This window comes from Euprymna scolopes, chromosome 13, assembly GCF_053919585.1.
Source record: "Euprymna scolopes isolate OS-2025 chromosome 13, ASM5391958v1, whole genome shotgun sequence".
NCBI classification, from domain to species: Eukaryota; Metazoa; Mollusca; class Cephalopoda; order Sepiida; family Sepiolidae; genus Euprymna; species Euprymna scolopes.
The window spans coordinates 9,053,603-9,071,307 of NC_136494.1; the positions used below are offsets into that span (position 1 = coordinate 9,053,603).

Genomic DNA, 17,705 nt, shown 5'->3' on the forward strand with positions numbered 1-17,705 from the left:
TACTTGCCTCCCAACGAGGGCAGAGTTACACATAATGTGGAGAAAATCCAGCTCCCCTAAAAGGGGCACTCTAGATAGAAACAAAAATAAAAAAAATGTCTCAGTCATGAAGGCTTTCTCCTTCACTGACCGATAACAGAAAAGGTAAAGTGTAGCATCAGAACAGATACTACACTTTTTCGTGTTTTCTTCTTTAGAGATGCAGGATACTCCCAGGCGTGAGTAATTGTCAAGCCTGGTAGAGGGGAAACAACAATCTCTGGGTTGCTCTCCTAGTACGTTTGCTCTGATAGTACGTTTTTATTGATAGTTTTTGTTATATTTAGAAATATTTCAGGTGAAAAAACTAAAATGACGAATATTTTTGGTACTTATGCAGTATAAAGGACAGTATTATTGTCGGACTCATCCGGGCAGTTTACGGAAAACGTCGGAAGGTGCAGAAAGAAAATTTCTTGAATTTCTTTTTTCGCGCAAAGTCTGATGAATTATTTCAATGAAAAATATGCTATTTCTATCAGTTCCGAGTTAATTAAATAAAAAATTGATTAAAAGATGGAAACATTTTTAATGAAAAATTTATTGAAAAGTAGAAAAAATATTCTTGAATAAATATTAGACATGTTTTACGAAAATCAAACTTCAAATCAATAAAAAAACATTTATTGTAAATTCAGTTTTATGAATATATATTCAAGCTGATAGCAAATAAAAATTATTTTTGACTTTTTAATGATTTTTTTTATTATTCTTTGATCAAATCAAAATGAATATTTAATTAAAAAAAAAAACCAACGATTTGTTTTTCAATGATCTTTTAAAATGATTTTTCTTGTTCAAATCAAAATAAATGTTTAGATTTTTTATAAAGCAAATAAGTGTTTCCTTCATGATATATTTTTTGTATTCGGCTTAAAAACCATTTTCATGAAAATTAAAATTTAAATCAATAGAAAAAAATTCGTTGTAAGGTAAGTCTGAATAATTTTCATGAAAATTAAGATTAAAATCAATAAAAAACATTCGTTGTAAGGTAAGTCTGAATAAAACATTATTTTTTCTTTTTTTTTCTCTTTGTATTTTTGTTTGTTTAAATCAAAATAAACATTTAGATTTTTTTTTTAATATTATAAACCAATAATAGCAAATAAATGTTTTCTTCATAATTTTTTTGTATTAAGATTAGCGTTTTGGCCCTTTCCGGCATTTTCCGTAAACTGTCGTGACTTATACTCCATAAATACCTTTTTTTTTTTTTTAGTTTTCCTCTAAAAAAGGTATATTTAGCTTTGGCTAAGCATTAAAATACACCCGAATGTTTTTCCTTATTATTATGCAAATTAGTTCAGTGTAAGCATGAGTGTGTCCAATGTAGCATTTGATTGCTTGAAATTAACAAAGCGCTTAATACAATCATTGCCAGATAGAGGGTAGCACAGGTATATGACGCCGCCGCTGCCGACGACGACAATGGCGCCATCGAGACATGCTGATTCCGGAATTGTATACGACCCTCAACGCCAGTAATGATTGGTGAATAATGTTCCAGATGCTCTCGAAGAACATGTACATCTTGGTTGCCTGAAAAAGAACAAACATAAATATAACAAATGATAATTATTATTATAAATAAACATTTTAAAAAAGAAAAACAAACAAACAGCAAAAAAAAAAAAACATGTAATAGAGTTAAAAACAGAGAAATCGAAAATACCCAACATGTGTAACGAAGCGGTGCTCTTTATTGGTAACATAGTGTGTATGGACGCGTGTGGGAAAATCAGCAGCAGCGCTAAGATAGCTGATTAGCGAAAACATTAGATGCAGAAGCCGTTAAAGCACGTATGTAAATTGGCAAATATACACGCGCTGACGTCACCGGAAGGAGAAAAAAGAAAAAGACAAAAAAGACAGGAAGTGGTCGAGACTGAGAAGCAAGTTGCATTCCGAGTTTACAGAAAATGGACGTGTGAAGTTGAGGGCGAGAAAAAGTTGGCTATGGCCGACGTCAGGGGGCGGATAAAGAGATTTTTAAAAAGCATATGCAATATGGCAGAGCGTTGTAAAAAACATGTGTGCGAAATAATTTCTAAAAGATAATGAAATGCCTTATTGTTGGAAGAACCACGAATAAATGCATTTCATTTCCACTTGAAAAAAATACCAAGTCGGATTTTTCTTTTTTTCCTTTATTTGTTTATTCCTTTGTGACGGTACCAGGCAACGTGTGTGTCTGAGTGATTGAAATGTAGTTTATATTATATTTCTATAAAAATCTTTATATAAATATATGTTGTTCGTTAATTCGTGTGGTCTTGCTTTAATCCCAACATCATCGTTGTTGTGGTTGCACTTGCTAACTGGTGACCCCATTCATACCATTCCTTATTTTATTCATGTTTTTCATTCGCCAATTTAAATGCATGTATATTAATTAGTGGTGGGACCATTCTAATATTTTTACCGATTCTAATACTATACCAGTTATGTTTTAAATTCCCGATTCCGATAAAAATATCCATTCCGATAGTGATTCTAAAATTACGTAATTGCCTAAAAAGTAGAATTTTATTTATTTATTCGTGGGAGGTGATTCTTCGTCTACTTTTAAAGTTGTTAATCTTTACCATTTATCAGTTGTGTTTCCGAGTTTGATCAACTCATTGTGAGATGTTCATCTATATTCTAACTTGTGCCTTTTTCCTATTTATTGAGTCGTGTCATTTTCCACGTGTCATTTTGCTGTATCGCTTTTTTCGGTGCCATTTTTACCTTAATTCGTAATTGTAATCTATAATTTTTTAAATTTTACCAACAATCGAAAATAAATTTGGAATCAAAAACAAAACAAAAAAAAAAACACAGTTAAGGAATCTTTTGGAATCGAAAGCTTAGCTCATATTTTTCCGATTTCGATACCCACTCTGATATCCTCAAATATCCGATTTTTCTGATTCCGATTAATCGTCTCAATACTAATATTAAGATTAATTGTTAGCCCTGTTCTTGGTACTTATTAAAACGTTACTGTCACAAAAAAAAAATACGCTATTTGAAGCCAGGAGCGACACTACAAACTTACCTGTTAATAAATGTTGTTTTATTTTCTGTTTGATCATTGTGTAGCCGTCACCACCCTTGATTAGGAAGTTTGATGTGCTCAGGTTGTAAATTTTGTCTTTTTCTAGTGGTTCGTATTTCGGCACAAGGCATTTCGTGCATCGCACAAGGACTTCCGCAACACGTTGGCCATTTGGTTTTGAAAGGTCAAAAGTCACTTTCATCCCTGATTATTAAGAAGAAAACAAAAAAATTTTAAAGAGAGTATTGTAGTTTGATTCAAGCATTGTGCGTAGTGTATAGCTAATAGGCAAGAGAGTTAGAAAAATGTAATATAAGGTGATGTTCACTGGGCGAATTGAAAGAATATCTGTGCGATAAACGAGATATAAATAGACATAAAGAGATAACATGTAATGTAATAATTTTCTGGTATTTTCTGGTAATGATTATTTTGTCTTTAATCAGTGGTATGTTATATGGTATGGTAAGATTGTCGAATATTTCGAGATTGAAAACTCTTTTTCAAAGCAACTCTATATCAAATTCACCCGTGAGCCGTTTGTTAGCCAACTGAAGCATTGTGCACAGTATACAAATGATCGTGACGTGTAGAAGGTGTGACAATTACATACAAGATTATCGACAACAGGTGAATAATTTAATGGAAATAAAAATTATACGCAATAAAATTTGACCACATATATTATTTATTACTTGTTTTGATCGGACTATTGTTCTCCTCTTGAGTGTTATTTGTAAAACGTTTCGGTGGATGTAGTCTTTGGAGATAATCTATGTCAAACTTTAATAGAGTTACTTCCCTTTGTCAACCAAATTTTTCATACATACGAAACCACGGCGGAAAAAGCAAACAAACAAAAACAATTCAAAGAATACGCAACCATCTATGGAGCTAGTAACTTTGTACTTTTCTTTTCCAAGATGGCGACCAATATGTTTGACGAAGGTCGAAAGCTACATCGACCGAGACGTTAGACTATATTTTATGGTTATTGTTTCGTATTTATGAAAAATTGTTATTGTCTTTATTTTGTTCTTCACTTTTCTTCTTTTGTTTGTTTTTTCTTTGCTTCATTCTTTTCTTTCTTCTCTCTTTTCTTTATTTCTTCTATCTGTCGTCCGAGCTGTCTTCATTTATAAATAAAATTTTTTTTTACAAGGGAGTTACCACTTATCAAGGCCCGAACTTAACTCGGGGACAAGGGTTAATGAATGTAAGGTGGCCACTGAGACAACAGCGTTGTGATGCTTGTTAGTGGAAGAAATCGGGTATAATTTGATTGCTTATGGGCGCGGCTGATCAATAACAAGTTTACATTAGACTTGAAGACGACCATTTTGTATTCAGCAGAATTTCACAGGCGAGCAATTCTAGAAAAGAAGTTTTACAAACGTAAAATATTAATAGTGTAAAACTAATAAAAAATAAATAAATGGCGTACAAAAGGTTGGCCACCCCCGACTTAGAGATACAGATTTTTTAAATAGAAATGCAGGCGGCCAGCCAGAGACGTTGTCTCTGCCAAGCGAGATTATTTTCACGTGTTTTTTTTATGATTATTTTTTGTACTTATAGAAAAGAAGAAAAAAATATGGAGAGCATCGTGTGTACGTGCTCACATTCAAGCGGACTTACGAACAGAACGCCCTCTTTTGTTGGATTGCGGGTGGGAGAAGAGGATGCTTGGGTGGGATACAAGGTTGTCTAAACCCCGAAATCTCGTTTGTTAGAGAGAGAGAGAGAAAGGGAAAGATATAGAGAGAGATAGAGGAGAGAGAGATACAGGAGAGAGAGGGGAAGGCAAAGGGAGAAACAAGATAGGGAGAAGAAAGGAGGGAGAAAAAGCGAGCAAGAGGGAGAGAGATAGAGAAAGAGAAGGAGAGACAGAAAGAGAGGGAGAGAAAGACTAACTATGTCTCAATTCATCCTGCGAACATATGCATTGATGACCAATCTTGTCAAAAGCTTATTTTAACTTCTGTGACACACACGCACATGAACACACGCACACACGCACTCGCGTGCGCACACACGCTCACGCGCGCACACGTGTGCTCGGTCGACCAAGCATAGGCAAACTCCTAAAGCGTCCCATCTATAGAACAAAATAGCACGAAGTAGCTTCCCAGCCAACTACAACAGGACTGTAATCTAGTGGGCGAATCCCTCTTCTCCACTCTGCTTCCTCTTTCTCAAAGAAGAGACGTAGCGAGTTATTTGCATGGCATGTGCTCAAGCGAGCTTCTACATTTGCGCTCCCCGCTTGTAAATCATCCGCCAATCTTTCACGATAAACACCTGTCTAGCTGAAACCACTGTCAAAACTTTTCCTCACTCTTCATCTGTGCTAAAACCAAACCTAGATTCCATGAACAAAGCTTCTTTCTTAGAAGTGCACGCCCGTGGAACTCTGTTCCGGTTGCCTGTTTCCCACCTGACTACAATCTGGATATCTTCAAGTCCAACATAAACAAATTCCTGATGAACCGCCTTCTTAAGTAAGACACTTTATCAAATCTCCAATACTAACGTACTGTACACGCAATAACCCTTATCTCCGAGTGGCTTCCGGGCCTTGATAAGTGGTGACTACCTTGTGAAAAAAAGCAACACTCGTCTACATACAACAACTTCTAATAATTTCTTTTATATATCCGTGCCAAAAAACTATATGTAAATTCCATGAACAAAGTTTATTTCTTAGAACTTTCTTCTTCCTTGCAACCTCCCCCCACCCCGCAAGAAACATCGTGAGACTGTCTCTGCTCTATCGTTATTTTTATGGGAAGTGCTCGCCTGAGCTCCAGTCTGTGCTCTCCTTGCCAAACGTTCACAAAAAAGCACTCGTCTAGTTACAACGACAATCAACAGTTTCCCCACTCTCTATTTGTGGCTAATTCTAAACGCAAATTTCATGAACAAAGCCTCTTTCTTAGAACTATCCGCATGTGGAACTCTGTTCCGCTAACCTGCTTTTCAGCTGACTACAACAGGCCTATATTGTTTAATCAATTGGAATGTTTATTGAGATGAGTATTATTTATTCATTTATTTATTGCAGACTATTATCCTCATCTTTTTTACCACCTGACAGAAGGCCAGAGAAATAATTAGCCGAAACGTCATAAAAAAAAAAGATGCGGAAAATAGTCTGCAATATATATATATATATATATATATATATATATATATATATATATATACAAGTCTAATCAAGTCTAATGTAAACAAGTTGTTTTTGAGCAGACCGTCTAAAAAGCCATTTCTACCGCATTTCCACCACTAACTAACGTACACTCATTAACTATTATCCACGATTAGCCTTCAGGCTTTGATAGGTGGTAACTGCCATGTGGAGAAAAAGACAAACAAAAAAGACAAACAAAAACAAAAAACACAGTACCACAAGACTGCTTCGAAGACTATTTTCAAGTTTAATGTAAACAAGTTCCTGTTGAGTCGTCCTCTTAAATAAACAAACACTACCCAAGTTCTATCATTACGGATCATCACATTAACCCTTATCCTCAAGTGGCTTTCGGTTCTTGATAAGCAGTAACGTCCCCTTCTACTAAAAATAAAAAGCTTAAAAAATCGAAAATATTTTAACGTTATAGGAAAATAAAAAACTACTCTATAGTATCAGACCTGACCGAATGGTTAATTATAGGCATAGACCGATTCATACCATCCAAAAAATTCCAACAAAAACTACCAGCCAGCCATGGTTCTCCTCTGAATGTGCTGCTGTCATCGCGCACAGAAATTACTTTTTCCATAGCTACCAACGTAATAGATGTGCTGAGACTAAAGCTGCTTTCAGGGCTGCCAGCAACCACTGTAAAAGAGTAATAAAACAGGCAAGAGAGCTATATGCTCAGTCTGTTAAATCCAAAGTAGCTGAGCAGCGGCTTGGTTCCCACTAGTTCTAGCAAATAGCAAACAGGATCTTGAACAGAAGTGTGCGTTCTATCCCAACTATCATCAATGGACCTGAGATCATCTCGTCAGCATCAGACAAAGCCAGACTATTTGCCAAGAACTTTGCAGCTAATTCTACCCTATGCGACAATGACCATCAACTCCCTGTATTTCCTCCTATAACAGACAACACGCTATGCAACATAGAAATATCTGTGTGTGAGGTCGCCAAGCTAATCAAGAACCTTGATTCTAGTAAAGCAACTGGCCCTGATGGCATTCCAGTTATAGTGCTGAAAAAGCCCCAACCAGACCTTGCCCCCATACTTACAAAATTGTTTAAGCGTTGCCTTAAGGAGAAGTGCTTTCCAACACCCTGGAAAACCTCATCAGTATGTCCTGTATTTAAGAATTCAGGTGAAAAGTCATCTCTCTCTCTCAGTACAGACCAATAAGTCTCCTGTGTGTCATGAGTAAGTTGTTGGAATCCATATTAAATAAAGAAGTAGTCAATCACCTCCAGAAACAGCCTTCTTAGTGACATGCAATATGGTTTCTGCTCTGCAAGATCTACAGCAGATGTGCTAACGGTTATATCACATAGGATTAGTGAATCTCTTGACAAAGGTTTCCTTTCCAGGGCAATTGCTCTTGCCATATCGAAGGCCTTCGATAAGGTATGGCATAAGGGCCTACTTCACAAGATTTCCAGCTACGGTATTACTGGAAATATTTTCTCAATTATTAAATCATTTCTCTCCGATAAGTTCATTAGAGTAGTGGTTGATGGGCAGAAATCAGAGGCCCACAGTATTAATGCTGGAGTCCCCCAGGGGTCCATCCTGGGTTCAACTCTCTTCCTGATCTACATCAATGATCTCCCAAAACACATGCGTAAATCATTCGTTGACATCTATGCTGATGACACGACCATCTATGGCAACACATCAAAGGCTGTAAATGACAAAGTTCTCTCTAATTCTCTCTCCTCTGATCTTGAGCACGTGGTACAATGGGGGAAGAGGTGGCTGGTCACTTTTAATGCATCCAAAACCAAGCTTCTATCTTTACATCATCAACGCTCTGATCCCCATCTGGCATCATTTGAAATGGATGGCTCTCGTCTTGGAGAGGCTCCATGTTTTGACAAGCTTCTGGGTTTGACCTTTACTCCTGATCTGAAATGAAACACGTACATCAAATCTGTTGCCAGTGACGCTGGGAAAATGGTGGGATCCTTCTACCGCTCCAGAAGATATCTCACTACATGCAATTCTCTATCTCCGTCCAAGGATGGAGTACTGCTGCCACATCTGGGCAGGACCTGCTAAAAACAGCCTATCCTGCCTTGATAGAGTACAAAATCGACTTCGTAGCTTAGTGGGAAAAACAAAATCTATATATCTATAAAAGTGAAAATGTCTGTGTGTGTGTCTGTGCACATTTCCCTACCAAACTACTCTGTCAATTTTCGGTCTAAAAACTCGAGATTTGACAAAAGGAGTATTGAGATTTGTGAAAATCTTTTTAATCGGATTTCGGCCAGAAATTTGGCTGTCAAGGGGTCAGAGTTCAACGATTTGACCGTTGAAGACTCTACCAAACTCCTCCGCCAATTTTGTGTCTAAACACTTGAAATTTTAAATGTAGGTTATTTGGTCATGGATCAAACTTTTTAATTCGAACCCAAAACAATAAATGTTAAGGGGTCAAAATTGGCGTCAAAGTTTAAAAAATTGACCTCTGCGGTCTCTTCGAAATTACTCAGCCCGATTTTGGTCAAAATATTTGAACTCTTACATGAAGTGTATTCACACGTAGTGCAAGTTATGAACAGTACACAGGACCCGGGCAAAGCCGGGTTGAACTGCTAGTGATGAATAAAAAAGGGCAGAAAAAGAAACGGATGATAAGAAAGAAGGAGATAAAAATCGACCGAAATAGAAATAATAAAAATAAAATATAAATAAAAAAAAAAGAAAAGAAAAGGCGTGGGCAGGTAGTTTATCAGTCTGCATTTACACAAAGGCATAATTAAATGGAAAAAGCGAAAGTGCACCCAAAGGTGGGTTGCTCGCGTCCCGACTAAACAGTATCCAAATGTCGAGCGTGATATGAAGATCCGTGATTGCCCTTTCACTGTTTTTTTTCGCTACTCTTCCAGTTTACGAGAAGAAAAAAAGAAAACAAAAACCAATACTGTAATTTCTATAGCAGATTTCACGTGTCAAAAATGGCCGATGAGATGGAACAGATTAGAAGGTTAGCAATGTCGATAGAGAGTTTTTTTCTATCTTTTTTTCTTTTTATTCTTTTTTCTAATTCCTTTGCATTAAACGATAGCTGATTGAAGAAAAAAAAAATGAGTTTTTCTGTTCTTCTTGTTATTCTTTCCATTTTTCCTTCTTTTTTCTTTCTTTTTCTCCTTCTTTATTCTTCCTCCTTATTCTTAATTTTCATTTTGCTTTTTCTTCTTCTTTTTCTTCTTGTTTCTCCTTACCCTCCTCACACTTTCACTTTCTCTGCAGGATGAAGATGAAGAAGAAAAAAAAGATTCTCTTATTCTTCTTGTCCTTCATCCGCATCAAAGGGTGGCAGCTTAGAGAGGAAGAAGAAGTTGATAAAGAAGAAGGCAAAAAAAGCTTATAAAGAAGAAGAAAAAGAAGAAAAAAGAAGAGAAAAAGAAGAGAAAAAGAAGAGGAAAAAAGAAGGAAGAAAAAAGAAAGAAAAAATAGCACAAGAAATGAAATAGAGCAAAATATATCAGAAAAAATAGAAGAAAACGGAGGATAAGTGGGAAGAAGACGGAAGAATGCTAAAAACAACCCCCCCAAAAAACAAAAAAAAACAAGGGTAGTAGGAATAGACAAAACCTAGCAGAAACAGAAGCAGCAGCAGTAGTTGTAGCAACAGTAGTAGTATTAGTAGTAAATAAATATTTTGAAGAAGACCGAGAGTGAGTGGGTGAGAACGTTGAAGGAGCATATTAAAAGTGATCAAAATAAAAAATAAGAAAAGCATGCAGAAAGAGTGTACTTTTTTTTTAAAACTCCAGTAGAATGAAGAATGAAAATGAACACAACAATAAAAACAATGTTTGTATCATCCTGAGAAAGGCCTATGCAGCTGAAAATTTTGATTAAAATAATCTAGATGATATTCTGCTTGTTCCTTAGTTAGTCCGTACGTTACGCTTTAAAAACTAATGCAAAATACAATTTTTGAAGGCCAAACTGCTAAAAAAAAAAAAAAAAAAAAAGAAAAGAAAAGAAAAAGTACGAAAGCCTCTAAATTTAGCCTTAAAAAGATCAATCTGACAGTTATGGACAAAAATATGAGAGTGACGTTCCTTTGATGTAAAATCGTTTTTGGATATCATTATAACAATATGATTATTATTGTAATTGTGTGAGAAAAAAACGTATAGTAATTTCGACGCACAACGGTTCTTCACCGGAAAAAAAAGAAAGAAGTAAACAAAAGGTTTGGGGGTGACGATGGTCAAGTCCTAAACGAAACGAACTGACGACCCGGGTGCTCTAAGTTCGAATCCAGTTCGTTACACAAAATCACTTTTACTTAGGATGTGGACAACCTTCACGTGATCCCTCCCGTGAGCACCGGGTGTCTTTCTAGAAAGAATTTTGACTAGAAAACTATCGTGGAAACCAATACCAACAATAGAATCTCCGGATTCATACGATATGATAATGATGAACGAAATGTTACGTAAAAAAGGCAACATTCGAAAGAAAGAGTGCAAAAATAAACATTGTATGCATAGAGATAGAGGACTGAAAGAGCAAATTAAAGCTTGCCCCTTTAAAAGTTTTTCGTGATTTCTTTCCGGGAATTAATTCCTACTGATGTCACATGATAAAAAAATAAAAATATAAATAAAGAGAACGACAGTTCTGTATATATATAATAGACAGGTACATGTTACTACAAGAGAACCAATTCAATGAGAGGAGATTTATGAATACCTTGATAGCTAGACCGAGAGATAGTGCGTTTGACATTTACGTTTGGACAGTTGTGCATATAATATAAACGCGTTACCTTCTCGTTGTAATGATGAACATGGAAGACCCAGATACACAAAGATGATGACGTCCTTTATTTCATGACCGGTCCACTTGAGGAATTCAAAGTTTCTTTACATGGTTATTTCTAAAACCCTCTCACTTCTAGAGGGTGTCTTGATTCTAACGGAGAATCGGTCTGAACCTCTCTGATTCTCTCCGACTCTTCTCCCAGACTCCCAGACTGCATCTAAAAACTCTACCTATCTTGAGAACTCGTCACGGCATCGCATGATTAAACATGTGCTCATAAAGCACGTTGGATAACATGCGTCACGTTGCCAAACTTGACATTACTCCGAGTTCAGTAATCTATTTTCCAAATAACATTTTTACAAAATATGTTTACAATTTCAATTGACGATTAAATTCCTTAACGGAAACAAATTTCATTATTACATTCCTTTTCCATATACAGATATGTAAGCTAAACAATTGCAATTCCTTATTTCAATAACATTCTGTATTTATTTTAACTTATGATAGGAATTTTTAATTCCAAATCTAGCTTCGCAAGTTCGAATTCTTGACTATCCTATTTCATATTTACATTTAACTAATTCCCTATTTTTTTTACTTACATGAAAAGCGCACAGCCCTTTTACTAGCAGGACCTATGGAAATTCCACAGCGACTAATTCATATGTGATATATTGATGTTGACATTTTCTAGGTATTTAGAGTAAATGGAGTCGCTACGATATTATTGTAGCTATTTTGTTAAAACTGCAAAAGTATTTATCCAAGCTAGTAGGGACGCCCGACGTAGCCAGGTCGTAAAATACGGTTAAATATGATATTTTAATTGTTGCAGATTTCGTATATATTATTATAGAGTTTATCTTCTATCAATTTTTATGTGTTATAAAGTTGCGATTTCAAGAATAAAAAATATATCCACATGACTTGGGTTCATCAGCTTGAATCGAAACAGAATCCCGAATTTTATATATATATATTAGTTCCTTCAGCTATAATCAAAACCGAAATCAAAACTTATGAAGAATTCTTGATAAAATTATTTATGAAAAAAAAATAGATTACTAAGGTACCATCAGCTAAAATAAAAACCGAAACCACGACTTATGAAGAATTCTTGATAAAATTAAAAAAACAATTATTAGAGTACCATTAGCTATAATCGAAATTGAAACCAAAATTATGAAGAATTCTTAGTAAAATTATTTATAAAAACATTAAATTACTTGAGTGCCATCAGTTATAATCGAAACCGAAACCAAAACTTATGAAGAATTCTTGGTAAAATTATTTATTACAAGAAATGAAAGTACATAACAATTAAACGGCCCGGATGTAAGCGTGACACAGAAAATAACACGAACGATATCGTATTTAATATATAGATTTTAGTCAGGTAAATTCTTTCGAGATGAAAACAAACGGCGTCGAAGCTGTGCTCGTGTCTGACTCGCTTGCTTGTTTGCATAAGCCACCATCGTATTTTCCTTTTGGTTCTTCGTCCTGTTTCTAACTGACTCCAAGCTCACGTGAACGAAATAATTTCCCTGTCAAATAAATAAATAAATGAAATTGCTTTTTATACTGCTACCTCGAACTCCGATATTTTTTATTTATCTTTTTATTTCCGTATTATGTTTTGTATCGGATCGGACCGGTTCCAGGTATGAGTGAGAGTGCATTTCTACAGACGGCACACGCCAACCATTGGTGCTTATTGTGACTATCCACACAGTTATTACACCCTTAAAATGCGATTTTATTATTTGTATTGAACTATGGAGCACAATATTCCTGAGTGTTTATTATTTATCAATACATATTAATCAATCTCATCTGCGTCATTTTTTAGATACAATGAACATAATTATTATAGAAATATTATGGAACTCATATTTGCTTCGTGTTATTTTTTTTGTGTCCAAAAAACCTAATATTTTACGTTATCCAGAAAAAATATTAGCTTTATCCAAATATATGTGTTGATTAAATATATATTCTCATTCCGTGGAATTTCCACGGGTTCTGCTTGCATCAAATAATTCATTTATTTGCAAAATAAATTAAATGAATAAAAATAAAACCCTAAAAAAACACAGCATCGTGTTATTCAGATTTTTAACTGGTTTTCGAATTCCTCATTGCATTTTAAAAAAACAAAAAACAAAAACAAAAACAATCCGGCATCGTATTATTTTGTTTCTTAAAATAATTTTTACACTTCTCATTATCTTGATTTCCTTGTAGTAAACTTGATCTCAGGAGTAGGTGGAACGATAAATTTGTCGCCCTAAAAAAAGAAACAACACTACGGCTTTATTTTAAAACTTTTACTGAAACAATCATGTCAGGCAAGTTGATTATGTAGTAGAACTGATATCTATTCAATGTAGCCGCTTACAACCTCAATCACAGCCTCGATACGGGTCCGGAACTGGGAGCATGCCTTTTCCACAAGCACTAGCAGGGACTCGGCGAATACTTGTATAACCAAAGAAAGTAGTCCAGCGGGAGGAGGTCGAAGGAGGAGGGGAATGTGAGAGAAGAGTACAAAGTCGTAGCACTCCTTCTGAAGTCAAGTCTTGGTCTCTTTGGACTTCTTGGTCGGTACTGATTCCTGCTGCCACACTCAGAGTCTGACAGCGGCCACCTGATTGTACCAGGAGATCACCACACACTACAGCACATCCAGGTACACTTTGGTGTTGACTTTCAAGTCGACTTCGAAGATGTGAGATGGCATGATGCGCTCCTCACTTGAAATCCCACCAAAGACCTAAATTGTGACCGGAAACTTTGTTTTCATCACTCTGGGCACGTCCCTGTTATTCCTAGCAATCTAGTCATGCATTTTGAGGGTGCTGGCAATGGTCCTGTTGTTATAGCTTGGATCGCTAGAAAGCACGAGTTGTACAGCAACACATCTCCAATCTCACTCGTTGAACATTGTGTCACTTTCAGACATGATAAAAGGCTCCTCTCGCTCTTGGGATTTGTACACAACTGGCCAAGTAGTAGATGGTCTGCAAGAAAAAAAGGAAACCGGTTTTTACCAAACGGAAATGAATCATGTCGTCTTTTCTAGGGCGACAATGCTATCGTTTCACCCTATATATGTACACGCGTACGAGCACATTTCACTATGACTTAACTATTAAGCATAAAAAAAAAACATTTTTTAAACAAAGCCATTTTCGGAAACGCTGTAAGATCTCGACTCGACCATGAAAAACTTGTCTGCATCACCCCGGGGAAGGGTGATGGAGCCGAAAAAAAAGTAATTAATTTATTTGAATAAAAACCTTGCGTCGTGTTATCTGGTTTCTTAATGGATTTTCAAATTAAAAAAAAAAGAAAGAAAAAGATGCGCAGCAAAAACAAAGTCAATGAAGAATAAATATTAAAAATAAAAAAGATGAAGAAATAAAATTAAATAAAAGAAAAACGGAAAGACAGAAAAGATCAAAGAAATTAATAAACGCTAAAAAAACCTGAAATAAAAAAAATCAAAGAATAAGAAAGAAAGAAAACAAAAGAAAAAATATTTATGGCACCTGAAAAGATGCTTCGATTAAGTTAATCGAATCTGGTGAATGATTCATCTATCGATCTTTTTGAATAAAAAGCGTATAAAATATGGAAGGGGATGAGAAGAATGAGGACTAAGAATACAGCAAAGAATGAAGAAGAAGAAGAAGAAAAAGAAGAAAAAGAAGAAGAAAAAGAAGAAGAATAAAAACTAAGTTATTTTTTTTTTCATCTTGTACTGTAGAGAAGATAAAATAGAAGGACGTGCGAAGGGTCATGGTGATGAATAAGAAAACAGAAGAAGAAAGAAGAAGACAATAAGAAAAAGAAAGAAGAAAAATGAAATAAAAGGAGAAAGAAAAAAGAAAGGAAAAAGAGAAAATAGAAGAGAAGAAGAAAAAGCAAGGAAAAAGAACAAAAAGAAAAAAAGAATGAAAAAAGGAGAAAGAAAGGAAGAGGGAAATAAAAAACAGGAGAAGAAAAAAATAAAAATTAGAAGAAAGAAAAAAAAACAGAAAGAGAAAAAGAAAAAAGAAATAAGAAAATAGAAACAAAGGGAAAAGGAGATAAAAAATAAGAACAAAAAAGAAAAAAAGAAAAAAAAGAAAAAGAAAAAAGACAAAAGGAGAAGAAGAAAGAATAAGAAAGGTAGAGAAAAAAACGAAGGAGAAAAGAGAAAAACGGAGAAAATCGGAAAAAATGAAGAATTAGAAAAAAAGGAGAAAAAGAAAAAGAAAAAAAGAAAAGAAATAAGACAAAAGAAGGAAAAAAGAAAAGAAAAAGTAAAAATAATAATAAGAAAAAAAAAAAAGAAAGAAGTTTTTTTTTACTTTTCCCCTTTTTTATCCTGCCTTTCTTTGCTGTAGATAAAGTGAAAATAGCCAGACGAGCAAAGAAGAGAAAAAACGAAAGACAAACTTATTGGTAGTAAGAAAATAATGAATATAGCTCTCTGATCGATCAGACTATGATTGATCAGACTATGATCGATTTCTAAACATCGATCGTCTAAATAAAAATGTATAAAGAACATTTTTTTTATCTAACATTTCCGTTCTAAATTCACAAGTAGTTTTACAAAGCACTTTCGCATTTAAAACACGCAAAGTGAGGCTGGCACCACGAAATAAAGTCTTACCGTTTATGCAGATACGTAAATTTATATTTCCTTGTTTCGAATGAACAACTATTTAATTCGTGATATGTTAGTTTATTTTTTAAAACTCCTTTTCATCTCAAACAAGACATTTTTTCCTCTTAGAACGCAAGAGGCTACTATTTGTGATTGTGTCGAACAGGAAACTGTGTGGAGTAGAGTAGCGAGGTTTAAACTTCTGCATGATAAGTACAGTCATAGAAACAAGAAACAGGCATGGAATTCCAAAATCTAGAAACCCGAGATAAGATACGATTAGAGTAGAAGGATTTTCAATATCTAGGATCCTCAACAGTGAACGGGTGGGATTTTGCTGATTGTCTGGTTGGGCGGGAGTATGTACGTGTAGAGGGCACAAGTGATGCAAGTTAATCAGAGCACATCCCATTAAAATACTTGTAAAGCAGGAATGCGACATTGCAGCGATGTGACAGAGGTTGGAGCTTGGTACACAGTGCGAGATTTATTAAGGTTAGGTACTCTATTGTGCGTTATCAAAGAGGGAGAAAAATGTGATTGTAGTACCAGCCCGAATGTGACAACACTACTCCACGTATGGCTGAATCGTAGCTCTGTAAAGAAATAAGATCCTTTCTGATATGAGTAATTTTCTGGCTCGGTAGATGGGACCCAACTTTTTGCAGCAGATTTTTCAATGTCCTCAATGCATTTGTTCGAATTCATGTTGCCTGTGAATGTTAAGCCGAGGAGTTTGAAATCATTTAAGCTGTCGTTGCTTCAGTCATGATCGGGTTGAAGAAATCGCCCACAATAATTTATCCCTTGCGGTTTTTTTTTCAAAGTTTGCACGCTTTGCATAAGATTACATCTTTCTAAGTCATCCCTTTCTGACTTTCATGGGAAGTCTGTCCAAAAGCCTCATCCATCTGTTAACACGGTGTCTATAGAACTGATTTCCCGCGTAACTAAACTCTACACCTTTTCCATTACTACATGTATCCTAAAGACCCTTGCTGAGTTTTTGTCACATATCTTTGTTTATATCATTGTAAGCTTGAATTCCATCTATTAAATTAACACCATGTTAACATTTTTGAGAACTATTAGATGTAAATATTTCAACTTAACTTTTCACATCAATAACATTCTTCTATCTAACGATTATACGTTTACCAATGATAATCATCGACTATTTTAATTTCATCATAATAATCGACCATTTTAATAGTTTTCGGTGATTTCCGGTAGACTAGTAATATAACAATAATCATATTCGGATTACTGTGCTCATCTTGGTTGATATTTTCACTACGTTTTCATGACGTTTTAGTCGATGTAATCTCGACCTTCGTCAGGTGTACTTGTCGCGAATTTGCTCAGAATTTCGAATGGAACCCACGGGGTAGCATGCTCGTTTCCCGTCAGCAACGACTGGTTAAAATTACTAAGTAATTCGCAGCTGTATTTTGAGTCTCGCCCACACTGAAGATTGAACCTTCTACCTCATGAAGAGTGTAACTTTACAACTGAATTTAATCAAGTACCTTATCCACTACGCCAAGGACCCAGTGGTTTCATCGATTGAAACGTGCAAATAATGCTCAACAAATGAACAGTAATCTGAAGAATCCAAATCATACGAATAATTAATCCTCATCTTAAAAATCCGGAAACAAAACAGGAACAGGTTTTCAAAAGCTAAATAAATATTTATTTCAGAACAAAAAACACAATTAAAGATTAACTAGTTGGACGTCCGGTGTTATCCGGTCGTACAGTACGCTTAAACATATTTTAATTTATGCAAATTACGTATGTATTATGATAGAATCAATCCTCTATTACTATATATTACCAGGAATATTTTGCCAGAGGGACTAATTCGCAAAAAAAAAAAAAAAAAATAAATAAAAAAAAAAAATAAATAAAAAATTAAATGTCGTTTATCAAATCCGTCTGTGTTTGTTTACAATATCACGTCAGCTGATAT

The 17,705-nt window shown here is 35.0% G+C and overlaps 1 protein-coding gene across 1 annotated transcript in view; it reads right to left on the bottom strand.

The window, feature by feature from the left end:
• Positions 1-276: 276 nt before the first annotated feature.
• LOC145291936 (snake venom 5'-nucleotidase-like) overlaps positions 277-17,705 on the bottom strand; it is a 177,963-nt gene continuing 160,534 nt past the window's right edge. The window contains exons 8-9 of the mRNA XM_080137854.1: positions 3,083-3,286; positions 277-1,581 (exon numbers count right to left, since the gene is read on the bottom strand). Of these exons, the coding sequence (XP_079993980.1) occupies positions 1,346-1,581; positions 3,083-3,286 (440 nt within the window). The 3' untranslated portion in view covers positions 277-1,345. The remainder of the gene's footprint in view (positions 1,582-3,082; positions 3,287-17,705) is intronic.